The sequence below is a fragment of the Triticum aestivum genome, chromosome 7B (assembly GCF_018294505.1).
Source record: "Triticum aestivum cultivar Chinese Spring chromosome 7B, IWGSC CS RefSeq v2.1, whole genome shotgun sequence".
Classification (NCBI taxonomy): Eukaryota; Viridiplantae; Streptophyta; class Magnoliopsida; order Poales; family Poaceae; genus Triticum; species Triticum aestivum.
The window spans coordinates 488,486,217-488,511,073 of record NC_057813.1 but is presented as its reverse complement, the minus strand read 5'-3'; the positions used below and the strand labels follow the sequence as shown (position 1 = coordinate 488,511,073).

Here is a 24,857-nt window from a genome sequence, read left to right as displayed (position 1 = left end):
GGTTGTCGCAGACGGATGTGAGCGTATGTGCGGTGGGGGAAGGAAGACGAGGAGTAGCGACGCGGGTGTGGGGTTCCGGTTACCCACCCCCCCCCCCCCCCCCCCCCGGCGCCCGGTGACGGGTGGCGGCAGATCGGGATCGATCCCAATCGGGAGTTACCTCCCCTGACGACTAGGGTTGGGGGTAGGGGATCAGGAGTTGCGTCCCGCGAAAATCAGTATTTTTTTTCCAAACTTTAATGTTTTGGTGGTTTTTGACATACTTCAACTATTTTTTTTTTGCAATTTAGCTTAACTATAGTGGATTGCCTATACTAGAGCCTGCAATGGCTTGATTAGATGAGAGCACCTTTCGAAGTATAGAGTGGTTGCGCGTGGGTTGTTCAAAACTCAGAAGGTTCGGGGCAATCGCTCATCCATCAAGCCGGCTCTGATAGGGGAGTACCTACAGCGGCACGTCAACGGTTCTTCTGACAACGACAATGGTCGTTCGGTCTCAGAATCTCAATGTAATTTTAATATATGCTTTGTATTTTTAGTGAACTTTAATAATACTCCCTCCGTTTTAAAGTATTGGTCGCTGAAATGGATGTATCTAGAATTAAAATAATCTAGATACATCCATACATGCGACAAGTAATTCGGAACGGAGGGAGTACGATCTGAATCATTTTTAAAAAAAAAAACATGTGTTGTTGGTGTTTCTGGCCCTCGATAGGACACACCTCCGGTTTCATGCAGGACAAAGAGATGTATCTTTTTTCCCAAAAAAAAACGATATGATCTTTTTTCCTTGAGGACAAAGAGATGTTGATCTCCTTCTCCTGCACGTAAGACGTCGCCCTGCAGTCCTGCACATGAAACTAGCCAGAGTACGTTGACGCAGGTCAAGTCAAGTCAACCGCTGCCACGAGACCGATCGAGTCACGCTGTTTTCCACCGCGGTCGGATAGCGAACGCGCGCAATTTCAGTCTGCCTTACTCCTTTTGTTTTAGCTACAGTCTGCCTTACTCTTGCAAACCGTATTTCTACCGTTTATTAGTCACCGCCGTTGTTTAGACACTTGGTGTAGGCAACAATGTCACCTGACCTTGATAACTACTCCCTTCGTCCGAAATTATTTGTCATCAAAATGGATAAAAATGGATGTATCTATAACTAAAATACATTTAGATACATCCATTTCAATGACAAGTACTTCCGGACGAAGGAAGTACTACGTTTCTAAATATTTGTCTTTCTAGACATTGTAAATAAACTACAACATATGGATGCATATAGACATATTTTAGAGTGTAGATTCACTCATTTTGCTTCGTATGTAGTCACTTGTTGAAATATCTAGAAAGATACTCCCCCCGTTCGGAATTACTTGTCGTAGAAATGGATGTATCTAGATGTATTTTAATTCTAGATACATCCATTTCCGAGACAAGTAATTCCGAACGGAGGGAGTAAATATTTAGGAACGGAGAGAGTAGTCAATAGTAGAAATTGCACATTTTTTGAAAAAAATAATATACTTAATATTAGGAAAATATTAATTATATCTGCTCCAGCCCAACATAATCTCAACTACTTAAGGCACCCGGAATGCACATGGCCTAATTATTATAAAGGGAAAAGGAAAAAAACGATCAATGAAATAGTTGCAGCAAACGTCAGCATCAACCATCATGGACGAGGCAACGTAGTGTAATAAGGGCATCTCCAACACAGACCCTCAATCTGTTTGCAACAATTCGGATCGTACGGTTCAAACGTGTTGTGCCATCCAACGCAGGCCTGTATCGATCCGCTCGATGGTCCGTGTACTTGTTCCCGTAAACTGTAGATAAAGTTGGGGGCTTTGCGGGCGTTTGGACTACTGTCACGCCGTTGTCTAACCGCCCTCGCCCATCAAAAATCCTCCTCACTCGCCTGCGTGAGTTCCCACCTGGCGTCAGATGCCCGCATTCATGCCGCCATAGAGCGCCCGCTCCGCAATGACGCCGGCCCAAAGCTGTCACCATCTCTCACTGGCGCCGACATTGAATCGTCGCACCAACCGAGAGAGCAACCCGCGCCGTGTCCAGGTGTCCGCGTATGTTCAATGCCGGAACGACGTTTGTTGTACGGGGCGGGACGGATATCTACCATGCCCGTTCAATGTCCGTCCGCATGCCGTCATTAAGCAGGCTCGCCAGTCGAAGAACCAACTCCGGCACCGCGCATTGACGCACCCATATGCTTGGCCTCACCGGAATCCGCTATTTAAAGGCGTCCACACCCAGCTAACTCCACACCACAACACATCCTCCTCCTTTTCTCCACATCCGCCATGACCACGAGCTGAAACACTCTGTGGGATAGTCTGTCGCCGGAGATGAAGCACGAGGTGATCGGCCTTGCAGCCGCCTGGTAATCTTGCCATGCCAGGCGGATCGAGCAGGGCATGCCGGCCAGCTCGCCCGAGGTCTCTGATGACGACCCCACAGGCTCCGACGACGACATGACGCTGTACCCCGCGCTAGTGCATGTCGGCCTTACCCTGGAGCAGGTGCAGGCGCACTACGACGCTGTCATGGCGGAGGAGCAGCAGCCTGCATCGGCTCCTATGTCAGCGTTCCAACAGACGCAGGAGGAGTAGAGTACAACCTGTTCCTCCTCGAGCAGCACCGGCTGGCAGAGGGCCAAATCTACGACGAGCGCGCAAGCGAGGAGGTCGTGGCCGCCATGGCGGCGGCGAACCCAAACTTCGTTGCGGAGGAGCGCGCACTCTACGAGGCCACATTCTCCGCTCACAAAGAAGTTCTGGCGTAACGAGATGCGAACGCAGCTGCCAGCTGCATGTCCTACGCGTCGCCGTCCAACTTTTGGGGGGCGCATGTGGCAGGTGGACAATGACGGACCGTCCACGTCCATCATCGACCTCACATCCACCGGCGCTGGCGATACACAGGTCACGGACTCCTCCGAGGATGAGTAAAGCATGGGAGGCGGTGGGGCATTGTGTCCCAAGTGGGTCGGTCCGTCTCTCATGTTCTACTCTCCCTCGCCGGAGACCGCACCTCCACTTCACGGGTCTTGAACCCGCCGCCATTCATGGAGACGACAAATGGAGGACATGGTCGCCGATGTGGATACAAAACCAGTCGACGAAAGCTGCCGCGTAGGATAGGTTTAGGGTTGTTTTTTTCTAAATGTTTGAAATGTAATGAAAATCCGTCGTGTTTGCATGAATCTCATTCAGTTTATATGAAAATCCGCCTTGTTTGCATAAATCTCGTCCGGTTTATATGAAATCCACCTTGTTTGCATGAATTTCGTCCGATTAGTTGAAAAGGTGTGTGAAATGTATGTGGGCAGCATAAGATGATTGCCTCCTGCCATCCATGTCCACGCCCCCCCCCCCCGGTCTGCGGATGGACACCGGAACAAATTTGCGGGTCAACGTTGAGATGCCCCAAGATAGGTACTCCAACAACACGGCTCTAGCAACGGTTGGATCCAATCATAAGGCCAGATCATAAAAGTTTTCGCCCCTTGAAGAGAACTCTCAATAATATCATGAGTTTTCGCCCCTTGAAGAGAAGTCTCAATAATATCATGAGTTTTCGAAGTCTCAGTAAACTGCATGCAATGTCTTCAACAAGGAACGGAGCGTAGACAACGCCTGTTAAGATCGGTCCGTGAAGATTGGACGTAGGGTTTTCACAACTACTCCTTCTTTTTCTAAATTATAAAGTGTTTTAGATATTACAAGATGGACTACATGCGAATTAAAATAAGTGAATATACACATTAAAATGTGTCTAGATGCATATGAATCTCTGAAAATAGAGAAAAGCTAAAAACATCTTATACTTTTTTTTTTGAAATAAACATCCTCTTTATTTATTAGTAATAATGGTTACATCGTCTATAAGAAAATTTACAATATCGTTCATAGGTTCCTCAAACCAGTCTCTTGTCTCAGAAAATTTGGCTACTCTAGCAACTTCATGAGCTACTTTATTTGCCTTCCTATTACATTGTTCAAATCTAACTAACGAAAAATCACAAACCAAAAAATAACAATCATCGAACACAGCTGCCGCCGCTCCCGCTGTATGTCCTCCATTCTTCATCGTGTCAACTACTTCCATATTGTCGGAGTTAACAACAAGTCGGTTACTTCCCGCCTTTTGTGCAAGTAATAAGCCAAAACATAGTGCCATGGCTTCCGCTGTTAAAACATCTGCACACCAATCCATCTTCCAATTCCCTCCAACAATAAATCTTCCTTTATCATCTCTAAGTACAGCTCCCGCTGTGCCTCTAAGCATGTCTTGATCAAAAGAAGCATCGACATTTAATTTCACAAAACCTAGAGGGGGTCTCGTCCATCCCTCTATTTTATTTGTTGCCTTGGAGGATTGGGCAATAACATAGTTCGTCGTTATAGCACGGGCTCCCATCGAAATTTGGTATGCATCTTGGGTCTTCCCCTGATGAACTAGCGAACGTCTTTCCCACCATAAATACCAGGCTGTTATAGCGATCAGTTCGCGAACATTCTGTATGCCCAATGTAGATAGCTCATGTTTTGGCATAAAAATTAGAAATTCAAGTACTGCCTCTCCCGCACGATCGACTGCACAGGCTTTTTTAATGGCTTCGTGCAATCCCAGTTTCTCCCACACCTTTTTTGCCTTTTGACATAAAAATAATAAGTGTTTAGTATCTTCATGCCCGTTCGAACATGATGGGAAGGTGGGCGAAACTTTCATATGTCTATTAGCAAGTGTAACACGACACGGGAGGGTTCCATGTAAGGTACGCCAAATAAAGATCTTCACTTTTGCTGGACAAGATAATTTCCAAATCTTGCTCCAAATAGTATTGACATTTATTCCTCCAATGCCATCTGAGTGTTGCAATTTCCTCCCATGTTGGGCTTTCCATTCCTCCAGATAAGCAGAACGAACCGTGAACAGTCCATTCTTTGTAAAGCTCCAAGCTATGAAATCCGACATGTCATACGTGGGGAGGGGGATCGTAAGCACTCTCTGGACATCAATCGGCCACAACGTTTGTCTTACCAAATCTTCATCCCAGCAATTGTTGATTGGATCTATAAGATCAGCAACTTTTGTTAGAAGCTGCCCTCTTCTAGGAGTGATAATTTTACTATTTGCCCCATTCGGGATCCATGCATCTCTCCAGATATCAATATTCTGTCCATTACCAACTCTTCAAATATAACCTTTTTTGAGAGAATCCACTCCGGCCATAATGCTTTGCCACGTGAAAGAGGATCCTTTTTTCAGACTCGCATTCATTAAATCTCCATCTGGAAAATATTTAGCTCTCAAAATTGAAGCACATAGTGAATCAGGGTTATCAAGGAGGCGCCACGCTTGTTTGGCTAATAAGGCCAGATTGAAACAATGTATGTCTCGAAAACCCATTCCTCCTTGGTCTTTTGATACACACATCTTCCACCATGCCATCCAATGCATTCTCTTCTGATTGTCTTCGTCACCCCACCAAAAATGCGACATCGCGTCAATGATTCCTTTACAAATCTTTTTAGGAATTTTAAAGACGGACATTACATAAGTTGGGATAGCTTGTACAGCCGATTTTAGAAGGATTTCCTTTCCTCCTGCTGATAGCAACTTTTCCTTCCAACCACTGATTTTCATAACAATTCGGTCTATTAAGAATTGGAAACAATCACTTTTGTCCATACCCACATTTGAAGGCAGACCCAAATATTTGTCATTTAGAGCTTCAGTCATAATGTTCAGAATAGTACATATATGCGCCTTATCTTCCACTTTCGTGTTGGGACTAAAAAATATACTAGATTTTTCAACACTCACCATTTGCCCCGATGCAGCACAATAAGCATCCAAAACTGTTTTCAGCGCCTCCGCGTTCATGGAATTAGCTTGCATCAGGATTAATGAATCGTCCGCGAAAAGGAGATTTGAAATAGATGGGGCATCTCTGCTAACTTTAATTCCGGAAATACTTCTATTCTCCTCTGCATTAGCTAGGAGTGCAGTCAGGCCTTCCATACATAACAAAAATAAATATGGGGAGAGAGGGTCCCCCTGCCTCAGTCCTCTAGATGGTTTGAAGCTCTCTGTTTCTTCCGTGTTAAAACGAACCCGATATTCCACCGAGGTCACACATTGTATAATTAAATTCACCCAATCCTGCTGAAAGCCTAGTCTCAACATGATTTCCTTTAAAAAAGGCCACTCCACTCGGTCATATGCTTTGTGCATGTCCAGTTTTATTGCATACAGGCCCTCTTTACCGGTCCTTTTATTTTTTATTTTATGGAAACATTCATAAGCCCCTAAGATATTATCTGTAATCATTCTTCCAGGCACAAAAGCACTTTGGGTAGGGCTAATAATATCTGGGAGGATTGTCTTCAGACGAGCAGCAATCATCTTTGAAATGACTTTATACACCACATTGCACAAACTGATTGGTCTAAATTGAGTAACCTTTTTCGGGGAGTTAACTTTTGGAATCATTACTATTATAGTATCATTCCAACCATCAGGTATAATACAGTTATTCACTGCTTGGAGAACCTCTTCAGTCAAATCATCCCCTAACATAGCCCAAAATCTCTTATAAAAAATGGCGTGAAGGCCATCTGGCCCCGGCGCCTTTAAATCACCAATGTCAAAAAGTGCCTTCCTAACCTCTTCAGCCGTGTAGGGGGCAAGGAGAGCCCTATTCATCTCATTCGTTACTTTTCTTTTTACAAGGGAGAGGACCTCATGGTTCGGTTGATTAACTTCTGAAGTAAACAGGTTAGAAAAATACCCCAGAATATGATTCTTCATCTCCGTGTATTTTACCCAAACCCCATTATCGTCAAGCAATTTTTTTATCTGATTCCTCTTCTTTCTAGCTGTTACGGCGTTATGAAAAAAAGAAGTATTGCGGTCACCATGCAATAACCAGTTTGCTCGACCCCGTTGTAGCCAGTGTATCTCCTTTTGACGGGCAAGAGAGGTAGCATTCACAGGCCCTCTCCGTAATTTTTCTAAATCTTTTTTTAGTTTGTTGATTCTTTTTTTCGGACCCTTAAGGATATCACGATCCCAAGTGTGCAAATCTGCATGTACCGCTCTTGTACGATCAGCGAGAGACGGCCCTATGCCCAACATCTTCGCTTTTTCCCAAGCTGTACGTACAATTTCTGTAACCGTCTCTTCTTTCATCCATCGAGCTTCAAAATGTTTCCTTCGACTTTTTGAGCGGTCAAAAATATTATCGTCAAAATATACCGTGTCTAAAATAATAGGGCGATGGTCTGAGTGTATATGTTCTTCGTTAATAACCGCCGCTCGAGGGAATTTATTCGCCCAATCCACATTACAGACCGCTCGATCTAGTCTTTCCCTGATTTCGCCCCTCCTCCATGTAAATAAGTCACCCATATAGCCCATATCTGCTAGTCCACAATCTCCCAAACAATTACGAAAATCTCTCATCATCACATTTGGTCTCACATTCCCTCCCTCTTTCTCTGATGATAACAAAATTTCATTAAAATCTCCTAAAACTACCCATGGGTGATCGCCCTTGTCATACAAATTTCGAATATCATCCCATGACAAAGCACGGTCACTCCAGTTGGGGTGCCCATAAAAGCCTGTTAAACGCCACTGTACAATATTCCCATTCATAAAAACAACATCAATAAAATTATTTGACACATAGTTCAACTCAACTTTATTCATATTCTGATAAAATAAAACAAGACCACCCGCCCGGCCATCGCTCTCAACTACAAACATTGAATCGAAATTTAAAACTCGACGAAGCTCATCGGCTTTACATTTATTAAAGTGAGATTCTGAAAGGAAAATTAGCTCTGCTTTGGTACGCTCCTGTAGATCCAAGAGCTCGCGAACCGTCGTGGGAGAGAGCATCCCACGGCAGTTCCATCCGATGATTCTCATTTGGCCCGGCGTACCTCCTCTTCGGAGGCCGCCGATGCACCATCATCTCCAACCGACTCCCTTCTCTGCTGCCCTGGAGCCTCTTCTTTCTCCTCAACTTCTTTTGATACATGTGTAACCACCCCATTCCCATCTCTCACAGCTTCCACTCTACCCATACATACATGCTTAGAGGAAACATTTATGTCCCCATACAGAATACGCTCATAGCTATCCATGGTTTTTTCAAAAGAGAAATCTAGCTCACTACCAGCTGCTGGAGCTTCATAGAGGCTTCTTTTTTTTTGCCTATAATGTTCTTGCGTGCTCCCTCTGAACTCCCAACTCCTCCTCCCTTCTTTCCTTTCCTGCCCTTTTCTTTTGCCTTTCCCTGCATGGATTTCTTTGTAGCATTGAAAGTGTAAATAGGGGTGTCAGTGGTATTTTTTGTAGCAAGTCTTGCAGCAACAGCCCCCGACAGCGCCTCCAGCACCCCCGGGCGAAAGAGGAGTTGATCACCCCATTGCAGAGCCGTCCTACTCTCCTGGCCGACCGGGTTAGGCTGGTATGCCGCCATAGCCGCAACAGACCTGATGGGGGAAGTACTATTCCCCTGATGCAACATGTCCTGGCCCGCCTGGCCAGGTACAGCAGCCTTGGTGGGAGCCGCTCCCCCCACCAGCGCTTGGCCCTCCTGGCCTTCGCTAGTAGGGGGTGCAGGGGTGTATGTTGATGCATTCTGGTCCTCCTGACCATGATCATCACCCCGCATGGAGTGTTGGGACGCTACAGGGAGACAGCCCTCCTGGCCGACCTGCAGCGCCCCCTTGTTGGGCGCCCTTTTGGCCGCCAGTCCTTGGCCCTCCTGGCCAAGGCTAGCGCGCTCGAGTGGCCCGCGCTCCAGGTCCACCTGACCCGAGGCAGCTCCTACGGGCACCGGCAGAGATGGTACTTGCCCCCGGTCCTCCTGACCGAGCAAGTGGCCTCCCTGGACTAGACGTCCAGTCGCCAGAATAGACGATGCAGCACCTTTCTCTTTCACAGTAAGATCACTCACAGCTTTGGTGACTTTGACCACCATACCTTCAGTAGCCTTTGAGATGTTTTTTCTACTATAGCCCGAGTACACAAGAGCTCTTCTACTAGCTGTATTTCCCTTCCAGTAGGCCTCTACACTGAGGTTTTTTGCAACAACAACTACTCTATTCTCTTTAGGAATCCTACAGAACCTTTCCGACATATGGCCTACAAGCCCACAACACTCACAATATGATGGCAACTTTTCATAACGAACATCAAAGTAACGTTTTTCTTTGCTGCCTAGAGGAGTGAATTCTATTCTACTCTTAATTGGCTCGTGTAGCGGGACTTTCACACGAACACGCAAAAACTTTTCTACTATCATGTGGTTCTGGTGTGAGATGGTTATCACCTCCCCAATTTGGCCTCCTAGAGACGAACCCACATCTTCAGTTTTAAGGTCAAACGGTAGATCACGAACCTGGGCCCAAATAGCCATGGTTCCAAGATCCACCTCCGCCGGGTTACCCTTGCCGTCGAACTCGGCGAAGATGATCCCATCCCGCTTATGGTGCCACGGTTGTGCCTTCAACACAAAGCGTTTGTCCACGTCGGCGGAGAAGTTCAGGATGAACCTCCCGTCGTCGCTGTCCACCTCCTGGACGGTGACCTCGCCTTGCAGCCTCCAAGCCGACGAAGCACGAAGGTCATCAACTAGGACCTGCGGGTGAACTTGGAAAGGCAACAGAAATCGGCCCACCACCAAGAAACCCCTCACAGCCCTCCTGGCAGCCTCCAAATCGATGACCAGTGGTGAGCCATCCCCACAAGGCTGCCTGGACACCTTCATCTTCTCGCCCCCAGGTGAACTAGTCAGAGAACCGCTCCCCATGGACGCCGGCACACTCCCCGATCCCTGACCCACCTCCCTCTCCGCCTCCCCCTTTCTCTCCATCTCTATCTCTCCCTTACTCACTAAATCAACTCGTACAGGGAAGGAGCTCAAAAAGGAAAACAGAAAAGCTTGCTGTGTATGGAGAGCTGATGACTCGAGGCCCCCCCCCCCTCTGCTGTAGATATAGTTCCTCCCCTCACCCAAATAGGCCACCAGCATGATGAGAATTGTGCATTTATCAAAAAATAAAAGATCATAAATGGGCAGTTTCCAAAATAAAGAGGCACTAATTTCTCTTTTTTCCTTTAAAATACAGATAACGTTCATCCCCTGATTTCCCTCTTTCTCTTTTATATCTCTCAGAGAAAGAATCTCTCTGTAATCCAATGCAATCACAGTAGTTTCCATACTAGTAGCAACCAAAATCGGACCCCTACCCCAAACGGGGTCAAATCCTGAGAAACTATGTCCCTATTATATGGAAGTACCTCCGATATGTCGCCGTTGTCGCCGCTGGCTTTCACACTCCCCGCCAGATCCGTGGAGCTCCTCTCTGGCTTCATGCGCATCATCTCCTCCGCCCTCCTCTTCATCCGCTTCCAGCATCGTTTCCGGTTTAGAGATTGCCGGAGGATCCGCCTTGACGTGGCCTTGATTTCTTCCCAATCGAGATTGCCCACCGGGCCCCCGACGGAGATCCCCGCCCTACTGAGGACGCGAGGCTCCGTTGACTCTGCCTGGGACGCCGTTGTTGCCCGCCCCCTCCCGTTGGGGTCACGCGCCGCCGGGGCCTCCGCCGGATTCCCCGTCTCCATTACTCCCCTTTCTCTATCTCCGTCGCCGCCAGATCACCAGGCGATCACGGGAGCTTTGTTTTTTTTTCCTATACAGAGCCAGAATCAGGTTCGAAAAAAAAACATCTTATACTTTTTAGGAACAGGGGAGTAAAACCTAAGAGTGATTGAAGTATTGGACCACCTAGTCGACGACTCGACGTCACCCTGTGCTGCCGCCACAGGTCGACAAGCAAGTTAGGCCACCTCCACCGCGTGACCCCAAAACGTCCGGGTCTGTCCGTTTAGGGTTAAACGGACAAATGAGACGACCCAACGCGCAACCCTATCCGTAAAAAGTGTCTGTTTCTGGTCCGTCTCACCCCATCCTGGGAGCAAGGTTGGGCCGGATTTGCATCTGGAACGGACACGAGCGGACGCTCTCTGCGTCGTCCTCGTTCGGGCATGTCCTTTTGCATGTGACCCTGGCCCGCCTGTCATTGGCACAAAAGTGGCCCACACACCCAATCACCCACCCTCTCTCTCCTCCTTTTCTTTCCTGGCCCACCACACACACACACACACACCACCACGAGGCACCCGCAGGCGCCGAGGAGCACACGGCGCGGTGGCACTCCCGCCGGCCGGCCTCGTCTCGCCGTCGCTGAGGTCCTGCCGCCGTGGAAGAGGAGTGCGCCGGGGGACGGAGAGCTTGGGGCGCGTACGGGCGCAGCGGACGCGGCAGCTCGGCGGCCAGCGGCTGCGGGCTGCCGCGGGCGAGCGCGGCCGCAGGCGAGCTCAAGTGACGGTGGCGCGTCGGCCGGAGCAGGGGCGCGGCAGTGGGCGGCGTGCGGCGGGCAAGTGCAAGGCAGGGCGGGGCGCGGCGAGGCGGGGCAGGGCGGGGTGAGCGCGAGGCCGGCGGCGAGGCGAGGCAGGGCGTGGCGCGGCAAGGCGGGGCGAGCGCGAGGCCGACGACGAGGCGAGGGCGCGGGCGGGCGCGACGAAGCATGCCGGGGAGAGGGCGAGCGCGGCTAGGGCGCGGCGCGGTGGCCGGGACGCGCGGAGGGCGCGGGCACACGGGGCGGGCGGCAGGCGGGGCTGCGTGCACGCGCAGGACGGGCGGCGGGCGGCGGGCGCGCGGTGCGGGCGGCTCGCGGCGCACGATGGGGCGTGGCAAGCTAGCTAGCTTGTGCGAGCGGGCGCGCATGCTAGCTACGCGCGTGCTGCTTGTGCTAGCCAGCCGCCGTGCTAGCTAGCCAGACGCGGGCGGGCACCGCCGTGTTGCGGGCGAGCTCGAGCGCGCAGGCGGACGAGCGCGAGCGGGCGGGACGGCGTGCAGGCGCGGGCGAGCACGACGTCGTCGGCTGCACCGGCGAGGCGAGAGTGCGAGCTCGCGGGCAGGTGAGTCACAGGCATGGGTGCGCGGTCGAGGCAGACATTTTGGGGTCGATCGGTGCGTTGGGCGCCTTCAACTTCATCCGGACATGCATGTCCGTTTTGACACCTATTGCTATCCCAAACGGATAAAATCCGGACAAAACGGACGTCCGTCACGGGTCTTGCAGTGGAGTTGGCTTAAGTCTATTGTGAACGTGTTGACGGACTTTCTGGTCACTGCATGCAAGATTGGACCTGGGTTACTGCTTGTACTATTGGAACATTGCTACTGGACCAACTTGCTTGTCGGATGTGTTGACGGACTTTCTGGTCCTCGATCCAACACTTTGCTTGTCTGACACTGTGCCCATCCTGACAAGGAAAACTTGATCTCCCCCAATGAGTTGTCTCGCGCCGTACGCGCCTTTACGAATGAAACTTGATCTCAAACTAGCCTCTGCATCGTCGGCAAACGAGTCCGGCGTCAGGCTCAGGCCAGCTTTTCATTTCACCGCCGTGGGCTTAGGGAGTTTTTGAACATTGGGGGAGGGATATTTGGCCAGCCAAACTGTGCCCGCATAGACTCGCCACAGACGTAGCAGCAGTGGATCACTGTGCAGTCCGCGGTCATGCATATCGTCATTGGTACTGCACTTCCAGCACCATGATTTGGTCTTCTTTCCTTAAAAATAATATATCCGGGACGACGAAACCGACGGGTCCATGCAACTTGCCTCCCTGCAAAAGAAGAAACGAAAAGGAAAAAATCACTATATAAGCACAACAAGCTTCTAGCTAGTCTGAAAATCAGCCTCTGTTTGCGTCGCCTAAACATGTCCATCATGATAGTCATGCAGTTTTTCGTGTTTGCCTTACTCTGTCTCCCGTGTTGGGCCAATGCCGTGCATCCACCCATCTTGTCCACTGCTGAAACAGCCACAACAAGCGCCACTGACCACCAAGCGCTCATGTCATTGAGGTCTCTGATTAAAGGAGATCCATCCCAAGCACTGGATTCATGGGGAAACCAGTCGATCCCTATGTGCCAATGGCGTGGAGTGGCCTGTGGCACGCGTGGCCGCCGCCGCGGTCGCGTCGTAGCACTGGATCTTCGCAGGCTCAACCTTGTTGGCACCATTGCCTCTTCCATAGGTAATTTAACTTACCTCAGGCATTTTGGCCTCCAAAAGAACCGTTTTTATGGTACCATGCCATCAGAAGTTGGACATCTCGTACAACTCGAGTATCTGAACCTCAGTAACAACTCCATCGGCGGGGAGATCCCGCCGACATTGGCCACTTGTGTGCAGCTTCGAGTTATCGATCTCAGGTACAACGTGCATAAAGGCTCGGTGCCTCGCGAGTTGGCATCCCTGCATAATCTTGAGGTACTGGCTCTTGGGTACAACAACCTTACAGGAAGTATCCCTGTGGAGATTGGAAACCTGAAAGCGCTGAAGTATCTTCATCTGAGAGCAAACATGCTAGTAGGAGAAGTACCTACGGAGATTGGAAAACTTAGAAACTTGACCCATTTATATCTTAACGTCAATGGTCTGTCAGGTTCCATTCCTGCCTCTCTTGGAGGCCTCCAGAAATTGCAGCTTCTGTACCTATCGAGCAACCAGCTCTCAGAGTCGATCCCACCTTCCCTAGGGAACCTCTCATCTCTACTAGTTCTAGTTGTCCAAAAAAATGGCCTAACTGGTAGCATCCCTGAATCGTTAGGAAATCTGAATCTCCTCAACGACCTTTCTCTCGCAGTTAATAGACTTACAGGCTCAATCCCTCCCACTCTTGGAAAACTCAGTTCTCTCGTTGAGTTTTATCTGAACGGGAATCAACTTGAGGGTTCTATACCACCCTCTGTCTATAATCTTTCATCCCTCCAAATTTTTAATGTGCAATACAACAACCTCAGTGGATCCATTTCAGATGATTTGGGTAATAAGTTTCCAGAACTACAGCTACTTGGTATAAACAGTAATCACTTTCATGGATCCATCCCAGAGTCTTTATGCAATGCTTCAATGCTTGAAGGAATTCAATTGGGTGACAACTTTCTATCCGGAGTAATACCAAAATGTCTTGGAGCTACCATGAAGAGCTTATCGATACTGCTTCTCGCAGTAGGTCAACTAGAGGCAAGGAATGATGCCGACTGGGACTTCATTTCTAGCCTGACAAACTGTAGTATGCTGCAGGACCTAGATCTAAGCAATAACAAACTAGAAGGGGTGCTACCAAATTCAATAGCAAATCTTTCCACAAATTTAAGATCTTTCAGCGTATCACTCAACATGCTAAGGGGAAATATACCTGAAGGAATTGGAAACCTTGTCAACTTGCAACACTTGCACTTGGAAGGTAATTTCCTACATGGGAAAATTCCTGAATCAATTGGCAACCTTGGGATCCTGGGTGAACTATACTTGTCAAACAACAGTTTATCTGGACCAATTCCACCAATGCTTGGAAATCTCACAGCATTAATTACACTCGACCTCAGCCAAAATGTGCTTGCCGGTCCCATACCATCCAGCCTTGGAAGCTGCCCTCTGGACACATTGAGCCTAGCATTCAATCAGCTTGTTGGTTCAATACCAAAAGAGATTTTCCTCATATCGACACTATCTGATTCCATGCAGCTCCAAGGCAATAAGTTAACTGGGACAATTCCTCCAGAAGTTAGTAATCTAGTGAATCTTGGATCTCTGGATGTGTCTGACAACAGGATAACTGGCTTAGTTCCTGCCTCTCTAGCTCAGTGTGGAAGTTTGCAGTATCTCATTATGGAAGGAAACCTACTTCAGGGCACAATTCCAGCATCAATGTCACAGATGAAAGGACTTCTAGTTCTTGATGTTTCAAGAAACAACTTGTCCGGGGACATCCCAGTCTTCCTTGGGGACATGCAGGGGCTCGCTACCCTGAACATATCATTCAACAATTTTGAGGGTGAAGTTCCGAAACGTGGATTATTTCTGAATGCAAGTGCAGCTCTGATCGAAGGGAACTATGGCTTATGTGGAGGTATCCCCCAATTTAACTTGCATCCATGCTCAAATCATACATCCAAGAAGTGGTCTCACAAGATTGTCGTGTTCATCTCAGTAGGTAGCGCATTTCTTTGCATCATCTTAGTACTATTTGCACTATTTGCACGACGGAAATTGAGAAGCGAGTTTACAAAGACAAGACGGGTTCCATCACTCCATAGTGGACAGCATATGAGGGTTACCTATGCTGAATTAGTGAGAGCAACAAGTGGTTTTGCTTCTGAGAACCTCTTAGGCACAGGAAGCTTTGGGTCCGTGTACAAAGGAACAATGATGGATGGAGATCAGGAAGTGATTGTCGCTGTGAAGGTGCTCAACCTCCAGCAGCGAGGGGCATCTCAAAGCTTTGTTGCAGAATGTGAGACTTTAAGATGCATCAGACATCGAAACCTTGTGAAGATATTGACCGTCTGCTCAAGTATTGATTCCAGGGGTCTAGACTTCAAAGCTCTCGTATTTGAGTTCATGCCGAATGGAGATCTTGATCAATGGCAACACAGCCGTCTCCTGGAAGATGGGAGCCATGGCGTGCTCAGTCTTACCCAAAGGATAGACATTGCCATTGATGTAGCTTCAGCACTCGAATACCTTCACCACAATAAGCCAGTGCCAATAGTTCACTGTGATCTTAAGCCAAGCAATATTCTCCTCGATAATGACATGGTTGCCCATGTGGGTGACTTTGGACTCGCAAGGTTCTTGCACCAGGATGATACTAGCCTCCCAGAGATATCAAGTGGTTGGGCTACAAGAAGGGGAACAATTGGATATGCTGCCCCAGGTTTGCCATTGATCACCAATGTTCATCTTTGATATACCAATTTCTCATTTGAAACTAATTTCACATACATTTCTTTTCCAGAGTATGGTCAAGGAAATGAAGTCTCGGTCTATGGTGATACATATAGCTATGGAATACTGCTGTTAGAGTTGTTCACTGGTAAAAGGCCAACTGATGGTGACTTTCTGCAAGACCTAAACCTACATAGTTACGTCGAGATAGCACTGAGAGACCAAGCCAGCAACCTGGCCAATCTGTGTTTATTATCTTCACTGGAGGAAGGGACAACCATGAGAGCTGCATTCATCACTTCAGTGCTGCACATTGGGATATTATGCTCGAAGGAACTGCCAATTGATCGCATGCAGATTGGGGATGCTACGAGAGAGCTACTGGCGATCAGAGACAAGTATCGCACACACCTATTGAGTGAAGGTGGGTCGATTTAAATGCTTGATGGCCTCGCTTCATTGTGATCAGTATTCGTCATAATACCAAAATAGGAGGTGATGCAAGCTTTGTTCCTGCAATTCACTAGACAACTAATATGTATATCTTTCGAATGGAATTTCAACATTATATAGAAATGGTTTGTGAACAATGGAAGCCGCACAATGCAATGTATCTTAGCCATAGGTTCACCAAAATTCTAGTTGGAACTTATAGTGTAACGGGGATCTTCCTGGTGTTAAAGTATTCTCTTTATTGAGAAAACCACATGTTTTTTTCTACGTTCCTATCTTGAGGCAAATTATGTAACTACAAGCGGTAGAGCACAAGCGGTAGCAGGGACTCGGTAGCAGAGAGCGAGGTGAGCTCATGCCCGGGTGATGGTGTCGCGAGGCCTGAGGAGACGCAACCTCCAGAACGCCGGGGCCAGTGTCGCATCGGAAGAGACACCGGCAACCTAAGGACACCGGAAAACGCAAGTCAAGGGTCACCGGGTCCCGAGCTACACCAGCAAGGGGTCCATCACAAGGGCACGAGCACTTGCAGAACGCCTGCAGGCGCCGCTGAAGCATGCCAAAAAATCCATCATTTTGAAGTCAAGGCCACAACTCGGAGGAGAAGAGTGTTGTGGTGGCGCCGCAAGGGCGGCCCGAGACCAGCGGAGGAGCACACCACCCCCAACCCCAGGTCTAGCGCCAGCAATAAAGAAGAAGTCGACGACAGGACATGCCTCGCCAGGATCCCAGATCTGACGCGGGGAGGGGGGAGAGATGGACGCACATCGCCGGTGGCAGGAGCTTGCAACGCCCGGTAGCAGGGTGGGCGGGCAGGGGCAGCGTAGCAGGCAGCCATCAGAGACGTGCTGGCGTAGGGCGCCGCCGGCGAACGGGTGGGCTGGCAAGGGAGCCTAAGCTCGACGAGGTGCCCCGCCGCCGCCATCCTGGGAGCCGGCTCGGGCTACCACCACCTGCCACCACGGGGTAACTATATTGATGTTATGGACTTATGGTCATAATCGTAAAAGATATACTTCCTCTAATGATCTAAAAGTTCTAAACGCTCTTATATTTCTTTACAGAGAAAGAAGATAGGTAACTACGTCGATGCCATGATGGTATCACTAATTTCATGTCATGATGATAGTCTAATCTAGACAACTTGGTAACTATGTTGATACGATGGTGGTAACTGTGACTCTAAGCTGGACAACAAGTACAAGAGTGCCATGAGGATAACTAAGTCCTAAACGTTGTTGGTTAAGTACAGCAATGCCATGGCGATAACTAATCCCTACTTCGTTTTGGCTGCTTGATTAAACGCTGTTGTGCCTAACTTGCTGCATCACGCAAGAATGCAATTTCAACAAACACCTTACGGGCAGAGTGTGAGATGCGAACAAAACGAAGATTAGTGCCTCAAATTCTCCATGGGCCAGAGATAAACGCAAGCAGCACCAGAATCTGCCTTAGTTCCCACCAAAATGACAACAAAGAGGAAATTCACACAAAATTAAATGGCACCAACCTGCCGGTTGTCCTTCTAGTAGCGGTCTTTGGCTGCGCTGGGAATCATCCAGGAGCTCCTACACGACAAGAACGGCAAGGCGGCAGAGCCATGTTGTGCTGCGAGCAGAATCGCGACGAGGGGCGGCGCATGCGGAGAGCTGCGGCTAAGCCGGCCTGCGCGACGGAGTGCGTGCAAGCGGAGCAATCGCACAGAGGCCCCCAAACCCAACCGGTGAGAAAAGTATACCTCTGGTTTTAGTTCACTTCTGACATCAACCATAATACGAAGAGCATCTAAGAAAACGATAATACGAAGAGCGAAAAGGACATACCGGCCCAGGTTTAAGTTGTAGACTTAGGGCCTGTTCGTATTCACTCCACTCCGTCAGATCCTTAGCTCCACTCCCAGCTCCTAGTTTGCTAGCTCCCCAGGTCAAATGAGGAGCAGACAACTTGTTCGGCAACTAACTCCACTCTGCACTCTGGATTACAGGCTCCCCACAACACATCAAACTGGTTTGATACTGATACTGATAGTGCTCGCATTTTCTGGATTTATATAAAACCTTCTGCGTTCGGTGTACATTTGATGAAAGGAGACGTTCCCACCACTTTACTGATAGTGATAAGTGTGTCACTTATCACAACATGAGAGTTTTGTGTTTTTGCATAGATATGTTTTTTGAAAACAATTTATCTCTTAAACCAATCGCTCAAATCATGAATTGTTTTCATTGTTGCGTTTCTCGTGTCGAGATCTACAAAACTATATTCCATGTTAATATGTTGGTCAACAAAAAATTTCTCAAGTAAAAGCGAAAAAAAACAGATCGGAACAAAAAAAAGGAATATTTTTAGTTTTTTCACTTTTCGGGTGAGCTTCACCATGAAGCACAACTATTGTGCTTCATGGTGAAGCACAACTATGTTTTTCCAAAAAAAGTTAAAAAGCACACATGTCCTTCATGGTGAAGCATAATAGTATTTCAACTTTTTGGGAAGCACGAAGAAGCACAATGTGAAACAAAAAAATGCGCTTCACGAGAGAAAATAAAAAGAATAAAAAAATGATTTATGTACCCTGGGAAACAACCCAAATCCGAAAAACACCAAAAAAACGCATAAAAGAATGTACCCACGGATGCGTCAAGCACGTGACACATGGCAATAATTGGCGTATCAGATGTCACATTGGGGTGCTCCTGCGGTGTCCACTGCGACACCCCCACCCCGTACGAGGTGCTCACGGACTAGTTGCTCCCATTACGGCAACCCCTCCTTTATTTATTTTTTATTTTTAATTTTTAATTTTTCTGCTTTAAAGAAAATGTTCAGGATTTCACAAAAGTTTTGAATTTAAAAAATGTTGAAAAAAAATGTTCACAAATTTTAAAAATGTTCGGAATTAAAAAACTCACAAGTGTTCAAAATATTCCAAATTTCAACAAATGTTCACGAATTTCAAAATGATAATTCATAAACCGGAATGGGTCGGCCCATATAGCACAGGGCGCTCGCGTCCTAGGGTTGCACGTTTGCTCTCTATCGCCTGCGGTACGCGGGGAATAGGATTCCCCTTGGTTAAGGCCACACTTATTGTGAGATTTATAAGTTGATATGTGAAACTCAACTTTCACCTTTGCAACAACTTTCTGTTGTAATTGTGCATTTTATTCTTCCCACTTCCGCTGACTAAACTGGCATCATCGGTGCAATTTCTGCCTTCAACACACTAGTGGATAATGAACCTCCCGTCAGTGGCACCATCGGTGCAATTTCTGCTTTCAACGCACTAGTTGATAACGAACCTCCTGTCAAAGTGATATAGAGTCCATAGAGCATCAGCGGATATGGAGTCCAGCGTCAGGCCATCTTTTCATCGGCATGCCCATAGAGCATCGCTCTAGTGGATGCAGACGTAGTGCCCATTAGGGAGTTTTGAACAGGACATATGGCCAGCCAGACTCTGCGTAGACTTGGATCACTGTGCAGTCTGCGGTCATATACGATTGAAAATGACGAGCATGAGACCGACGGCTATACTCAACGTGCCACGAATCACCATCTAAATTCCCCGCAGAGAGAAAGAATCAATGTATAAGCACACCAAGCTTCTAGTCTGCACACCAAGCTTTTATTTGCGTCGCCTAAACATGTCGATCATGATAGTCATGAACGTTTTGGTGTTTGCCTCCCTTTGTCTCCCATGTTTGGCTAACGCCGTTCGTGTAGCCACCTTGTCCAGTGCTGAAACAGCCACAACAAGCGCCACTGACCACCAAGCGCGCTCATGTCATTCAGATCTCTGATTAAAGGAGATCCATTCCAAGCACTGAATTCATGGGGAAACCAGTCGATCCCTATGTGCCAATGGTGCGGAGTGGCCTGTGGCACGCGTGGCCGCCGCCGCGGCCGTGTCGTAGCACTGGATCTTCACGGCCTCAACCTTCTTGGCATCATTGCCTCTTCCGTAGGTAATCTGACTTACCTCAGGCATTTTGGCCTTAAAGAGAATCGCTTTTACGGTACCATACCATCAGAGATTGGACATCTAGTACAACTCGAGTATCTGAACCTCAGCAACAACTCCATCGGCGGGGAGATCCCGCCGACATTGGCCACTTGTGTGCAGCTTCGAGTCGGGAATTGACATCCCTGCATAATCTTGAGGTACTGGCTCTTGGATACAACAACCTTACAGGAAGTATCCCTGTGGAGATTGGAAACCTGGAAGGTCTGACCCATCTTGTTCTGAACTCAAACATGCTAGTAGGAGAAATCCCAACGCAAATTAGAAATCTTAAAAACTTAACCTATTTAGATCTTTATTTCAATGGCCTGTCTGGTTCTATTCCTGCCTCTCTTGGAGGCCTTCAGAAATTACAGATTTTGTATCTGTCAAACAACCAGCTATCCGGGCCGATTCCCACTACCCTAGGAAATCTCTCATCTCTACTAGTTCTAGATGTCCAAACAACTGGCCTAACTGGTAGCATCCCTGAATCCTTAGGAAATCTCTCATCTCTCCTAGCTCTAGATGTCCAAACAAATGGCCTAACTGGTAGCGTCCCTGAATCCTTAGGAAATCTCTCATCTCTCCTAGCTCTAGATGTCCAAACAAATGACCTAACTGGTAGCATCCCTGAATCCTTAGGAAATCTGAACCTCCTCAACATCCTTTCTCTCGCATCTAATAGCCTTACAGGCTCAATCCCTCACTCTCTTGGAAAACTTAGTTCCCTCATTAACTTTAATCTGAAAGAGAATCAACTCGAGGGTACTATGCCACCTTCGGTCTACAATCTTTCATTCATCCAAAAATTTGACGTTCAAAACAACAGACTCAGGGGATCCATTTCAGATGACTTGGGTAATAAGTGTCCAGAACTCCAGCTATTTGACTTAAGCTTTAATCAATTTCATGGGTCCATCCCAAAGTCTTTATGCAATGCTTCAATGCTTGAAGCAATTCAATTGGATGAAAACTTTCTTTCTGGAGTAATACCAAAATGTCTTGGATCTACCATGAAGAGCTTATCAATACTGATTCTCTCAGATGGTCAACTAGAGGCAAGGAATGATGCAGATTGGGACTTCATTTCTAGCCTGACAAACTGTAGTATGCTGCAGTACCTGACTCTAAGCAATAACAAACTAGAAGGGGTGCTACCAAATTCAATAGCAAATCTTTCCACAAACTTAAGATATTTCAGCGTGTCGGACAACATGCTACGGGGAAATATACCTGAAGGAATTGGAAACCTTGTCAACTTGCAACACTTGCAGATGGAAGGTAATTTCCTACATGGGAAAATTCCCGAGTCGATTGGCAACCTTGGGATCCTGGGTGAACTATACTTGGCAAACAACAGTTTATCTGGACCAATTCCACCAAAACTTGGAAATCTCACAGCATTAAATACACTCATCCTGGCCCAAAATATGCTTACTGGTCCCATACCATCCAGCCTTAGAAGTTGTCCTTTGGAGACACTAAGCCTACAATTCAATCAGTTTGTTGGTCCTACTAGTAAGATGCCCGTGCTACGCTACGGGATCACACAAGATTAAGTGAATTTATTTCATAGTCAGAAACCCGTATTGCCATGGACAATAAAAAGAAAATATACCGAGATATAATAAGGATATATACCTTGCTACAGAAAACAAAAAATATACGAAGACATTGATTGAAGTGATGTTACATTGTCGATAGGTACATCTCAAACACAACCAAACAAATGGTTTCCGATCGATATAGGCATTTTTGCCTACTAAGCCAAACATGTTCTTCTCCATTTTTGCCTTGTAGAAAGAATTCTTGTTCTCCCTACTCACCTTTCACATTGCTTGCTCTATCCTATATTGAGGGGACATATAACATGCATCAAATAGAATCCGTGCACACACATGTGGAAACTTGTGACAACTATTGACTTCATCCTTCAGCCCTGGGCTTAACCTGTTTGCCATACCCTGATATGCCACCCATGTCGTGCATATGTAATCTCTCCATGGATGAGAGCATTATACAATGCAACATTCCACCAATGGGCAATGGCATGTCAACTAAATAGATTTTGTAACATTCAAAACCACTTTGCAGAATTTCAAGTAAAAAGAATCAAACCACATATCACGTAAACATAATAGTATCTTTAAGATAGCAATCTGCAATACTTCAAGTGTGATCAACCAAGACTAAATATTTCTAAAATAGTTTGCTTCGTCAAATTGCAAGGCTCGCGAGCGTCATAGCTGATAAATCTAAAATTGTGAAAAATGTGACGAGTGCGCTCACACCAGATCTTCCAAATCAGTAGCACAACTAGCGATATCAAATACTCCCTCTGTAAACTAATATAAGAGCGTTTAGATCACTACTTTAGTATTCTAAACGCTCTTATATTAGTTTACGGAGGGAGTACATATTATCGTGTCGATCCTTAGAACTACTTCAACATAATTGCTTCTTTCCTTGGAACGGTTGTGGAAAGCAAACAAGCTATTATGTTAATGTTCATCGAGGAGGTCAATATTGCTCCTTTCATGTGAGTATATTAGGCACACCAGACTTAAATGTGAAGACAAATGGCAGTAATTAATATATCCAAATAACATGCATACTATAGCTTGAGCACACTTATAAATGGTTCCAGGACAAACAAGAGTGAAGTAGAAGTGTTTAACTGAATGTTTTGCTAAATATGCACAAGGAAAATGAATCTCTATACAACGCCACCGTGAGAGAAGAAATATTACACAAATAAGTCACACAGCTGGTTCACTTAATTATTTACATACCTTAGTCATCTATGAGGCCATGGAATAATTTGTCAAGCATAGTATTCCCTTTGCTCAAAACATATGTTCCAGCAATATTAGTTCTGGGTTTTTTACCTATCTGTTCACCTAAAAGAGCATCAGACAATCACTACTGCATACATAACTATCTGGGTTATAGTCAGACAAAGGGGAAAAATGAGCCTGTAGAGGGTCTGTAGTATATTTAAACAAAGCAAAAGAACAGGGAACAATACTTGCAACACATTTTGTACCAAGCAAAGAAAGAAAATGTACAGTAAAAGATGCTTTGAAATCATGCGTATATAGAAGGGGCGAGTGCACATGTACATACACATACAAAAAATTAGTACTGGGCCTCTTATAAATTTATTACAACAACTGGGTTTCTGGAAAAAAAAGATGCCGAGAACACACAACAAGGAAACAAATGTTGGGATGTGACCTAAAAATTTAGATGTGGAGCTACCAAGCAGAGAAGGGGTGTCAATGAAAAAGAGGCCTTGTATAGGTGTCTTCCAAAAGTTTTGAACAGAGGGAGTAACAAAAAGAACTACCAAAAAATAATCAAAATAAACATACACTTTTTTTAAAATATCATGAGCACTAAAACAAGTATCTAAGTTATATTTTTCTGAAAGTCCTCCGCACAAACTTCAGAACAATACATGGGAAGCCATTTTAGATGACTCGCCCTAGTTAGATAGATTGAATATTTACAGCCACCAAATTGTACTTGATTCACACCTTGGACTACATGTTGAGAACTTCTTTGTCGACTATTTATATTAGATCCGCCGTATCAAAATACCGGTTCAGGAAGGTATACACAAACATTTCCAATACTCAATATTTCATTCCACAAGAAGATTCTGGGTAATAAATTGGAACCAAACACTGTCGTAGTGGACATCGCTTATGGATACAATTGAAGATAGTTCCATTACATATATGAAATTGCACAAGTAAAGATTGGGTAACAAAGATGAAGCAAGGGTTGACGAGAAATAGAGAAGATTTTACTATTCATCCATAGCCATACCTTTGACGTTCAGAAAGCAGCGAATCGCAATGAATCATACCTCCTCACACTTCATTCTTTCTGAATATTGTGTGGCTTCTTGGGGTCTAGTTTCAGCAAACGTGAGTCCCATATCCCTGCCCACTTTATATTGGGCTACATAGTCGCTTCTATACATTTTGAGATGGGCACGGGGATTTGAACTTTGGGTGATGCAAAAACTGAAATTAGAATTGGGACTGAGAAGCAATTGCAGCGCATATTACCTCCATGGCTACCATCACACCGGATCAGCATCTCCTAGACGGATTCCACTGGAGGAGGACACGGGTGTGGAGCTCGTGTTTGGCGTTCCAATTGCAGGTGGGGTAGAGGCCCTCGGGGAGTAGCTCGTACTCAAATTGGATGGACGCGAAGCGCATCAGGAGGGAGGAAGAGGTGGTGGTTGTGGGCGGCTAGGCTACTGCATGAGAGGCATTGCAGAATTGGGGGCGGACGACGCCGGGGGCATACTTGTCAACGTCGCCCCAGAGGAGATGCGGTAGGCGAGGTTCTGAGCGGAGGCGCTGCTGCATCAGAGAAGGATGCGAAAGAGGCGTCGCGAACTTGGCGGATGGACGACGCAAGCGGCGTACTTGCCAACATCGGCGTAGAAGGAGACGGCGAAGGCGGAAGAGGAGACGACGGGGAGGAGGGGAAGAGGAGGTGGAGGTGGTAGTGAGTGGTGGGGC

The 24,857-nt window shown here is 46.9% G+C and overlaps 1 protein-coding gene and 1 pseudogene across 1 annotated transcript; both read left to right on the top strand.

The window, feature by feature from the left end:
* Window positions 1-12,684: 12,684 nt before the first annotated feature.
* LOC123163007 (receptor kinase-like protein Xa21) lies at window positions 12,685-16,744 on the top strand. The gene is made up of 2 exons (XM_044580760.1): window positions 12,685-15,846; window positions 15,928-16,744. Exons 1-2 carry the CDS (start codon window positions 12,840-12,842, stop codon window positions 16,293-16,295), a joined length of 3,375 nt encoding a protein of 1,124 aa, XP_044436695.1. The 5' UTR covers window positions 12,685-12,839; the 3' UTR covers window positions 16,296-16,744.
* Window positions 16,745-20,015: 3,271 nt separating this feature from the next.
* Window positions 20,016-22,866, top strand: LOC123162002 (receptor kinase-like protein Xa21; annotated as a pseudogene).
* Window positions 22,867-24,857: the final 1,991 nt, after the last annotated feature.

Bases quoted from the DNA above. Each gene is read 5' to 3' on its own strand.
- LOC123163007 (XM_044580760.1), top strand. From the start codon at position 12,840: ATGTCCATCATGATAGTCATGCAGTTTTTCGTGTTTGCCTTACTCTGT. The intron at 15,847-15,927 runs GTTTGCCATTGA...TTTCTTTTCCAG, and splicing joins AATTGGATATGCTGCCCCAG to AGTATGGTCAAGGAAATGAA.